Below are 12,054 nucleotides of genomic sequence, written 5' to 3' on the forward strand. Positions count from 1 at the left end.
AAAGAAAAAGAAAAAAAGAAAAAAGAAAAAAAAAACACTTGTAATGCCATGCACCAAGCTGCAGCCCGAACAAAGCTCTCTCTTCCTCTACAACTTGCAGAAAGATTTGAGTTTGGAGGATGAGGATATGAACAAAGCTCAGTTTTGTGGTAACCTCTGAATTTTTGGATTTTACCTCTCCACTTGACGTCTGCTTGATACAGTTTCTCAGTGATTAGAAATTTTGGTAGTGCTTTTGCAGACTACGCCTGATAACATATATACCAGCAGTCAGAGATATCAACTGTCTCAACTTAATATGATGCTTGCAGAATTGACCAACTAACATCTGCAAAATGCTTTCAAGTGATGACTTCCTTTCAGATTCAGCATGTGAGAGCTGTGTCAATGACTTCTAATATACAAGTTGAAGAAGAAAGTTGTTTGCTTTTGCAAGTTTTGAGTAGTAGTTTTGGTATATATGCTGAAAATTTCCTATATGGTTTATCTGAATTTGATAAGAAGAAAAGCTAGCTTAACAAAGTTAACTGATTTAACAAAGGTAATCAAGTTAATTAATTGGGTTCTTCAGCGCAAACAAATAAATTGGTTTGTCTAACACTATTGGGAATTACAAGGACTAAATACAGTACCAGACACATTATAACCTCCGAACTCCAAAGGCCAAAATGACACGAGCACAAATGTCTAGTTTTTATTTTTACATTGCAATTAAGTAAGTAATAACTGGTGCAGTAATAATCCGAGGAAAGAGTAACTAGAGATAAAGACTTCTGGACCGTGGAAACTGGAAAGTATCATCATTGTTATCATCATCAACCGAAGGTGGCCTTAATGGGGTTGATGGCAGGAGCATCAAACTTGCTGAAGAGCTTATAAGATGAAATAAGTGAAATGAGAGCAAAGAAAGCCACCACCAGAAATGTAATGATCACAGAAGTTGTGGCTCTGTGACAGAATCCGCCAAAACTCTCACAAGCCGGACTCCACGTTATAGTTGAATCTCCCTTGAAAGCCAAGTACAGAATCTCTGTCGACACAGCTCCAGCTCCCAGAATTATGTATGTAAGCAACTACATATATAACATATACAAAACCAACTCGATCATGTAATAAATAAACTGTAACTATTAATGTAATTACTTTGCATTGTATTAATGGTAATTAAGTAACAAGTAATTACTTGATCTAGGAAGAAGAAAGTCCAGGCTAGAGACTTGGTGGGGGGACGGGACTTGGCTGATATGATAGCAGACAGTAGGGAATAACCAGCACATATGCCATTGGCATGCACCAAAAACCTGTACATTAATTTTGCATACACAGATCGATATATACATCATTCACTCAATTCGATCATCTCTAACTGACTAAGTACATATATTTGAATGAAATATCTTGTATATGTTTCCAACAAGTAACTTAATTATGATTGAGACCCAGTATACACATTGTAGATACGAGCTTCAATTGTGTGATAGTGATATGGTTTTCGGTAGTCAACGTACTTTGAGTTAAATGACTTCAACGTCATCCTTTAATTTCATAACGAGATGAACTACTCCACTTGTTAGTGCTATTGAATTCTTACCAAACTTCAAACGGTGGGTGTATATATGGATGACCATATAATTCTAATTTCTTGAACCTTTTTCTTAGAAAAATAGCTCCAATAGAAAGGATTCTAAGGCCTTCTCCAATCGAAGGTCCAAAATGTATAATATAGATCATGGTTGCACAAAAGCCACATCTCCAAATTATGGCAACCGGTCTCAATCGTTTAGACCTCAAACAATTGGATTTGAAAAATTTATAGACCATGCTATTTCGTTGAATAGTCCTTTCAAAGGTCTAAAATTATAGAGTAATAGACCATGGTCTAAAATAGGCTAAAACAGGCCATATGCATGATGATTGGAAATGGCCTAACATATTTTAGGTCTAGACCCTCCAGTAGTGTTCATCCGATTACTAAGTGACCAACAAACTCATGCTCTACGCCTCTAGCACTCTTGGATTTACATAATGGATATATGACCAACAACAGAATTTCCCACTGTTATACCAGTTTTTCATAGATGCTATCATGCTACAGTCTAACTGAATATGCATGAAGTTTGGACTACCATGGAATTTTCTGAATAAAGGATCTCAAAGCCGAACTAAAATTATTTTTACTCGTGAAAATAATTAGTTATCCAGAAATTATGAATTATAAATAAGCATCTACAAATCAAACGAAACTACTGATTAATTAGTACTTTAATCTCCTCGATCTTCAATTGATTTCATTTTCTTTAGATGATCAAGAATTAACTCACAATCACATAAACATAATAGAAGAATAAATCGAAGCAATTTCTTAGTGAAAATAAAAGCCAAATATCATAAAAAAAAAAAACAAATATCATAAACATAATAAGATGTATATATATTTTACCTGAAGGCTCCAATATGAGAGTAGGAAACGGTGCCGAACTCATTGTCCTGGGAATCGTGAAGCATGACCAGCAGAGCAGCCACACAGGGAGCAATCGGCAGCAGTCGCAGCAGCGTCTCCGCCGTTCTCAAGCTGCTGCCGTTGCCGTTGCTACTCATCCCTTCTAACTCGTCTCCCCGTGCAACTTCCGCTGCAGACTTCTCTACGACAGTTGACATGATCCTGGTGTTGTTGGCCTTTTCTGGATTTAGGTATGTGGAACTCAAATGAAGAACTAGCTTTCAAGGTCTTCCTTCTCCTGATCAAGGTCTACTGCTTCTTCTTCTGGGTCTATTTAATGGAGCCACCGAGCTTTAATATCAAGGTGGGTGTGAAGCATTCAATGTCATCTATTATGGCAGATCACGCATCCCCATATGTATCACTATCTAATAACTCACTCCCTCCTTCACACACACCACACCTACGTACCCCATAATTGGTAGAATACGTATACGCTTAATATACCACAACCATGCACTCTGAACTTTGGAATACATGTTATGCACTTACAAAATTCTTCGATCTCTAATGAAAAGGAGCAGGCATTTATGTATGTTCAGAGTGCACTAATACTTGTCGCTGATAAGAGGCTAGGGCAGGAGTGTTACGTACAGTGAGGTGCGTATGTACCAATGCATCATATATGTTAATCAAATTTAAAAAAAAAAAAAAAAAAAAAAAACTTTGACTACTATTGGCATAATGTATTTTGAATTGTTCTGCCGGATCGGCCGCTCAAGACCTTTTGAAAAAGGGATTACTTCTTACAGACTTGTTGAGAATGATTCCGACCTAGTTTGAAAATATCCATATGTCGCAAAATTTAGCTGATATATAAAGGTACATATATGTGCAGGGCCCTTCCAGTAAAAGATCTTTTATCATAACTTATATGAGGGACAAGGCTTTACACCGACTTTTCGATCACCAAATCACATCTCCACCGTTCAATTTGTAGGTCTACATGAGTAGATCACTCATACAAATTTTCACAAATTTTGGTGATCGTTAAGACATTCAAATATGCGTTTTTTAATTATAAGCATGAATGGTTCAGGTTTGATAAATTTTGTTCGTCCATTGATTTAATCTTGTTCAATACCTTAATGATCACCTAATTGGCTGAAAATTTTCAAAAGTGATCTATTCATATAGACTTATAAAGTGAACGGTGGAGATGAGAAAATGTGATTGAAAAGTCGGTGTAAAGACTTTTCCCTCATGTTAGTGTCTAATAAGGGCCCATTAAATGAAGAAGTAGTGAGTCCCCCTTCCCGTGTATCCCTTAGTGGAAGGGCCCTGTATATATGTGATATATATGTGTGTGTATGCATGTTATGATTTGTAAAATTTTTCATGATTGGACGATTCAAATGCACAAAATACTATAACACAAGACTATTACATTAACTGAGCGATATGTATTGAAAGTGAAATCACATCCTGGTGAAACTTGAAGCGGTCGAAATGTAGTCCAAACCCAGATTTGGTCGCGAATGAATTGGGTCATGAAAGAATGAAGTAGTGGTCAAAATTGGGTTGTGGGCAAATGGGTAACAGTCAAAGTAGGCCAGGAATGAAAAGCGTAGCGATCAGATTGAGCCACAGGTGTAGACAAGTTAAACCAAAAAGGGGTCAAATGAAACTAATCACGATCAAGAGTACCCGTGCGCATTAACGCACGGTGTCTAAAATGCGGTGATATGATTCTACCCAACTTTGTTAAAAGAGTTGTTCAAGTAGACGATATCGTGATGAAGATGGGATATTTGTGCAAGCGTTGACTAAAAGGTGTTCCCATCAAGATAAATAACGTCGCGAGCGAATTGGGTTCCCGCCAACGTGGCTTATGTGACGGTCAAAATGGTCATGGTACAACATTCCTCATAGTCTAACAAGCAAAGCAGAGGTATAAATTAAATGTGGACATGCATGGGTTGGGCAATGGTCGAATTGGGCTTCAGTCAAATTGTGCCATGGGTTAATGAAGTCATGAACATAACAAGTAGTGGACCGAGGGAAGTAGAAGTAGTCAACGAGAGGAACTTAAGGCACGATCCCACGACGTCAAAATGTGACATTGAGGTTCTATTTAGGCGTGTCTTGCAGATGAAATGCCCCATGATCCACATAAGTGAGGATAAACGTTGGGAGGAAACTATAAATTGGAGTGAAGATTGAATGTCTGGGGGGACACGAAAAAAAGAGAAAGAAGAGCTTAAGCCAGATCAATTACGCAAGACCAAACTACTCATTTACAGAATTTTCGAACACACTTAATTTTCAAACCAAAATCCTTCATCTAACTTCTCACTACCAACCAGAAAAAACTTTCATTCTCGCTCCAATCAAAAGAGATTAGTGAGGAAATCTTCTTCACGAATTTTTTCACACCAATAGTTGGTGTCGTCTGTGGATTCTCCGTTTCCTAAAACTAATATGGTGGGAATGGAAAGTCATGACATGGATCTATCAAATAGATTTGGATCGGGTGGATCACAAAACAACCAAAACGGAAAAATGCACAAGAAACTGAAGAAGATGGAGGAGGAGATTAACCAGCTTCAAAAGGAGAAGGAACTTCGAGAAACTTAAAAGCAGAAGTGTAAGGAGGGTGAACAAGAGTCAGTCGACAATTTGAGCGATGAAGAACTAGAGGAGACAATGCGGAGAAATCTGCTCGCAGTGAAGTAAATGACTTAGGGAGGTAAAGTTCAAAAATCAGCTTAGGAAGCGACAAGAGGAGGGTCAAGAAAGTCAAAGAAGAAAGATGGAGGTCACAAATAGTGAAAATGTTGAGGACGTGTGTAATACCCCGGAAATTTTGATATTAGTTTCTAATATTATTTAAAAAAATTTGAGTTAGAAGTTGGTGTGTTTTGAGGCTCGAAGGAAGAGCGGAGGTGTTTGAGAGTTTTCTTGTTGAAAATGCTTTATTTTAAAGGGTCAAAAGTTGACTTTATTTTTCGTAAGTTATTTTCGAAAACTTCCTTCATGAAAGTTGTAGAGTTTGTCGATACGAGTTCGTAGACATGCGACACGCGTGAAACGGATGTCGTATGAGAAAGTTACAGTCAGAGGAAGTTAAAGTCCGTTGTGGAAAGAGTATAAATAGGAAAAATTGTGGGTTTTATTTTAGAAACCCTAATTTGCAGAAAAGCCCCAACTCTCTCTCTCCTCTCTCCCGAGCTCCCCCGCACTCCCTCTCTTCTCCGGCTCGGTTCTCCTCCGTCCGGCCACCAAAGTGGACGCCACCGGTCCTGTTGGGTCTGCACCGACGTCCTCTCCATTTCTGGGGCAGTCTTGCTCGCCGTCTCGCCGCTTAGAAGCCGCCATGAAGCGATGGAGCTGTTGCTGTTCCGTCGGAAAGCAGGCGATTACAACGGCGATTCCGGCCAGTTTTAGGTGAGTCTTGCTCTCCTCTCTCTTCTAGAAATGTTTACACCTCTTTGGTGACCTGAAAATGAAGTTTGGCGCTAGATTTGTAGGTTTGATTTATGAATTCGGGTTGGTGTTCCGAGGATTTTTTCGGCCGATTCCGGCCGAACTGATTGAACCTCCAGATATTAAAGTTGCTCACCATGCTTCAATCTACAAGTTTGATATTTTGAGTTTGCCCAAATTCGGAAGTTTTGGGGTGGCGCGTGGGGCCACTCGCCGCCGTTTGTGGTGGTGCGTGGCGACGCGTCCGGCAAGGGTTGGGAGGTTAGGAGTAACTGTTAGCTTGTGCTCGTCGATACGAGCACGTTGACATGCCATGAGGTTGTGTTATGATCAAGTTTTGCATCCTAGGTTTAAGACTAAGTTGAGAATCGTGAGAGGTTGTTAAGGTTTGGTGTTTGAGCTTTGAAAATCTTGTTAACCTTTTTCAATAGGTTGGTTGAGGGTTTCTATGACCTTGGGAGGTCTCCAAAGAAGGGTTGTCTTGAAGGACAAAACCTTGGGTCAAGGGTAGAGTCTTGGTTCAAGGGGGAGGTGTTTTGGTCATGTTGGTTACTAAAGTGAACAATTTTTTAATAGGTGGTTATCAGGAGCTTGGTTTGAGCTTTCTTTAGTGTTTGGGTGAAGACGCAGCGGGAGTTAAAGTGAGTAAATTGGGACCCAAATTATTATGGTTTTATGATGATGATGATGAGGATGATAATGATTATTGTGATGATGATGATAATGATTATTTTTGATGATGATGATAATGATTATTATGATGATAATGATGAGGATGATAATGATTATATTGATTATGATGATGATAATAATAATTTAAAAATTTTGTTTTTGTTTGTTTTAAAATATATGAGCTTGATCGCCAACGGCTCATAGGCAAGAGAAAACAAGTTTTCATATTTAAATGATTTTTTTAAGGTTCTTGTGACCATAATATTCTTGGTGCTATTGATGTGGTTTTTATGCCTTGTTGGAATTTGTGTGCATTAGTTGTGGATGTGTGCCTTAGTGGTGATTGTGTGCATTAGTTGTGGATGTGAGCTTTAGTGGTGATCGTGTGCATTAGATGTGAGCCTTAGTGGTGATTGTATGCATTAGTTGTGGATGTGAGCTTTAGTGGTGATTGTGTGCATTAGTTGTGGATGTGTGCCTTAGTGGTGATTGTGTGCATTAGATTAGGAGCCTTCGTGGTGGACCAGGAACCAAGCTTTGGCCGGGTGATCGGTTACGGTCAGTATAGAGCTCTAGTCTGTCTATTGGTATTTCATGAGGGATGACTAAATGTTGACGAACCCATGAGTATAAGTGTCTAGTTACTTATGGGGGATGATTAAGTGTTGGCGAACTCATAAGTATGGTTGGAAAAATAATTGTTTGATGATTCTTAATTGTTATCATTTAATTCCTTGCTTGAGTATCACCTGAACTATGCTTAACGCTGGAGATTCTCAAATCTTAATTGTGTGATTTTTAGTGAATTCCTGAACTATATTTTTTGTAGGATTCATTCATGATTAATTGTTTGTGGATTGTTGTGTTTTCTTAATTATTTCTTTTAAATTCTCTTGCTTTGGGTGATTCCTGAACTAAGTTACTAATGCAGGAATTACCAGTTTTATCTATTGTGTTGATAGAATTGTTGAGTTTCATTTTGGGAGTTACTCATACGAGCTTTTTAGCTTACCAGGTTTGTTGTTTACAACCCGGTGCACCAATTCATGGTGTAGGGGTTAGACCTGCAGGTGATGATCAACAGGATTGAGGCAGTGGCTTAGGAGCTGAGTTTTAGATTATGTATATTTATTTGTATTTAATGGAAGTTGTTTTTAAGCTCATGTAAGCGACTTTATTATTACTTGACTTTTAAAGTTATTGTAATTAAGGAGATATAATGTTTAACTCGGTTGTAAGTTTGTTGACATTTACAATTTCAGTATTTGTTTTTAGTTTGGAAGTTGTTGAGTAGGTTTAGGATTTTAAGATTTTGATTTTTATCATGCCCAGATTTTTGAAAATTTATCCTTCGAAAATTAGGGTGTGACAACATGCAAAATGCTAGTCATAGAGAATTTGCCGTTGCCGCAGCCGCTGCTAGAGAAATAGGGAAGTCCTCGTTCGTGGAAGAGATATGAAGTGTAGAAAAACGACGCAAGTTCGTGACGCCTGTTTTTCAACAGTACGAAGTGATCACGGACCTGGTGAACCACCTCCAAATTTTTTTTACAGAAGATGACCACTGAAATGAACGATGAGAGATTGTTTTACAAGTTCTTTCCATTAAGCTAGCCTAACCGGTGAAGCAGAAGTGTGGTTCCTCTACCTAAAGCTGGGATCTATTGCCAACTTCGAACAATTGAGGGATTAATTTGTCTCACAATACTTCTGCAACTAAAAGCGCAAGAAGGACATGGAGGCTTTGTTCATGGTGAAGCAGAGAAAGGCTGAAGACATTCTATGACCGCTTCCGAGCCGAGCAGACATAGACTGAAGGTTGCACGTCTGAATACGCCGCAGTCGCATTCCATGAGGGACTCCTCCTTGGCTTACAAATATATAAAGATTTAGTGAGAAAACCAGCCCCTAACATGAACGAGATTCAAACACGGATTGAGGGTGAGATCAGACTCGAGGAAATTAAAGCAGTACAAACCGCTAGAAACACATCACTCATAGCGTCACAGACGCAAGAAGGGTCAGTAGGAGGCCAAACTAAACCAAATAGGCTGTGGAGCCAAAAATTGGCGCCCTTGGCAACAAAAGGTAAACAGACAAAAACATCAAGAGATTTAAACCAGCCACACAATCTCTCTATCGACAATCCTACACGCTTACAAGCATGGGGGCATATTTATGAAACAGCCTCCCTTGATGACAGACCCAACGAGAATGGATCAATCGCGGTATAGTGAGTTTCATGGGGAGTACTCGCACACCACCAACCAATGACCCTAACCCATAATTACCCAAGAAACTTTCAATATGCAAAGGTCTTCTTCCTTCGGTTTTACGACATGTTGGGCGCGTATTTGGTAATTTTTGACACCTTAGTACCAACTATTGATCCCCAAAACAACCATTCATGACCTACTGAGCTACCGTCGTTTGCCGTAGCTTATGTTACACCTTTTTGGTGTTTTCACTTTTAAAGCCTCGTCCAATGTTGCTCTAGTACTAGGCACCCTAATATGAGTAACGAAACCACACTTGCTGCGTTGGCCACAAAGATTTCGAGAAAGAAATCTAGGTTGACCAAACCATTCTCCACCATAAAATAACACTTGAAAGCAATTGGTTAAAGCTGATAAATTTCCACCGTGATGCATATCTTGCTTGCATTAAACTCCATCGAATAATTTAGTATATATCAGGTAAGAGCAGGACCTAACCGAAACGAATATCGATTAGACTAAAACTCTAGGCACTACTGGAAATATCGACTTAGCCGACGGAAACAATTCGTCGCCTAAGACCGTAAATCCGTCGATTACAATCTTGGCCGACGAATTATCCGTCGTCTAAGTTCTGTCGCCTAGGTGTCGTGAGGTAGACATTAGGCGACGGAAAATAAGTTAGTCGTCGACTAAGACTGATCCAACCCGACGGACACTTACCTGCCTTGTCGACAAACGGAATCGTCGATAAAACTCCCTATCGACGGAAAGTTTTTGTCAAAAATGTTCTTAGCCGACGAATACGAAATCCTTCTTAATCGACGGAACTGTCGTGGGTATGTATGTTTACCGACGAATATATGATCGTTCTTAAGCGACAGAAAATTCGTCGGTATAGCTTTTGCCCGACGAATATGTATCTGTTCTTAGTCGACGATTGATCTTTGTATTCGTCAGACAGGTTGTTTAGCTTAAGCGACAAATATCACTCTTTCTGTCGCCTAGGTATTTTATCTTAGGAGACGAATGTTACTGTTCCGTGGCTTCAGTTGTTTTTCTTGGGCGACGAAGATTAGTGTTTCCGTCGTCCAAGAAAAATATCTTGGGCGACGAAGATTAGTGTTTTCGTCGTCCAAGACAAATATCTTGGGCGACGAATGTTTCTGTTTCTGTCGCCTAAGAGATTTTAATTAGGTTGAAAAAACACTGAATTTTGTTATTTTTTTTTTTTTTGGGTTTCACTGTTTCCAAAAATTACAAATCAGTAACAATAATGAAACACATACAGATACATATATACCAGAAGCACTAGATTTGGACCATTTTTCATATATTGATCACAGATGGACAAATAATATTATTCATATATACAAAATAATTAATGAATTAACTAGCTAGGTACAGAATTGTTCATACAATGTAGCTAAACTATGAATCTTTTACAAAATCAATAATTCTAAGGACGTCCGTTGTCCAATTCTATATTGTCGCCTAGATCATCATTGTTTTATGGGGAAACATGTGGAGGAGGAGAAGCATCTGGAGGTGGAGGAGGAAACTGTGGAGGAGGAGGAGGTTGCATACCTAGGTGCTCATATAAGGCTGCAACTTGGGACTGCATATCACTATACATAGACTCAACACGCAGAGCACGCTGTTGGACCTCTTGGAATTGCTGTTGGGCACGCCGCTGGACCTCTGTTAACTGTTGCTGGGCACGATTCTCTGATTCCTTTAGTCTCTGCTCATAGCGCTGCTGCACTTCTTGGAGTTGCTGCTCATCAACTCTAGGAGGACGACTACGTGAAGTGGAACCATTTGAAGAATGCCTCAAGTCTCGCTCGCCTCCTCGTCCCATCCCTCTGATCTCCTTTCCTTTGCGAGTTTTGAGCACCGTACCCAACACCTCAATTTGTTGGGACTGAACACTTTCCATAATCTGCTCCTCCGTCACGTCAGGGTGTTGTTCCTTAAATGCATCCTTTTGTTTATTGACCTCATCAACCATGTCATTCTGCATGCATTTAAAATACATCACTAAAGTTTCCATAACAAAGTTTACTGGTTGCATAATAAACAGAGAAGCTACTGGGGGTCAGTAAAGATGCAGTTCATTATCTCTCTTTCAGTTTCATGGCCACAACACACAACAGATACCCTAATAAACAACTTTATTGCTCCCTAAAAACCCAGAAGAAGTTTACTGCCCCCCAGTAACTTCTACTAAGGGTCAGTAAACTTGCAATTCATTATCTCCCTTTCAGTTTCATGGCCACAAGACACAACAGATACCCTAATAAACATCTTTATTAATTGCTCCGTAGTAAACAAGTTTATTACTCCCTAAAACTATACATATTAATTAATGACAGTGATAATAACACTTCTTTTTTGTTTTGGAAGAAGCAGGAAAACATGACATTGTAATTGGACAGTGCCTAGATTCAACTTAATGGTCTCATATATATACCAATAGCCGGATTTACACATGCTTGAAGCATTTGCTAAGCTTACACAAAGTAAAAGGAAAGACACTTACATATTTCTTGGTCGTATCTTCATCACCGGCCCTGACATAGGTCTTTTCAAAACCTTTGATAATTGGAAGCTGCTCCCCTTGTATTCTGAGTTCCTCCATTGTGTAGATGATAGGAGAAGACCCCGTGTGGTGGTGCATAGTCTTCTCCCCACGGTTCCGCTTGTTTGCCAAGGGGAGTCTCTAATATATACACGAAAAAATATTAAATAGATTAATAAAATACAAGGGAAACAATGAATGTAATTTAAAAAAAAAAACAATGAAGGTAATTTAAAAAATCACCTTGAACGCATCTGACTGGAAGTGTTGGCATAGAAAGTCCCACTGGTCCTCTCTCCTAATGAAATTTGAAGGCATGCCAGAGGATCCTTCCTTCAGATAAGCTTTGTGGCACTGGTACTTCCAGTCCTTGTACCTCTTCTGTGCTCTCATCAGTATCCAATTGAACATTGCCGCATCATTTTCATCCCACTCGTACTTCGGCTAAGTAGGAAAGAAATCAAAAATTCTCATGTTAAGCACTAAAAAACAAAATAAAAAAAATTAAACACCAATTATATCACAAAACACAATCTTTCAATTCATATCAGCACACAATATTTTACACATATTCAATCATACTTTACACATATCCATAATATTTTCACTTTATAAGAAAACTCCTTATGCAAACATATCCTTAGACATGAAAATTTTTA

General features: G+C 38.9%; 1 protein-coding gene across 1 annotated transcript; it reads right to left on the reverse strand.

Annotated features, from left to right (window-relative positions):
* Positions 1-529: 529 nt before the first annotated feature.
* LOC101301685 (CASP-like protein VIT_01s0010g01870-like) lies at positions 530-2,843 on the reverse strand. Its single transcript, XM_004300641.1, has 3 exons — positions 2,441-2,843; positions 1,184-1,301; positions 530-1,073 (listed from the first exon to the last, which is right to left on the reverse strand). The coding sequence occupies exons 1-3, from the start codon at positions 2,656-2,658 to the stop codon at positions 816-818; spliced, it is 594 nt and encodes a 197-aa protein (XP_004300689.1). The 5' UTR covers positions 2,659-2,843; the 3' UTR covers positions 530-815.
* Positions 2,844-12,054: the final 9,211 nt, after the last annotated feature.

Source organism: Fragaria vesca, linkage group LG5 (assembly GCF_000184155.1).
Source record: "Fragaria vesca subsp. vesca linkage group LG5, FraVesHawaii_1.0, whole genome shotgun sequence".
In the NCBI taxonomy this organism is placed as follows: Eukaryota; Viridiplantae; Streptophyta; class Magnoliopsida; order Rosales; family Rosaceae; genus Fragaria; species Fragaria vesca.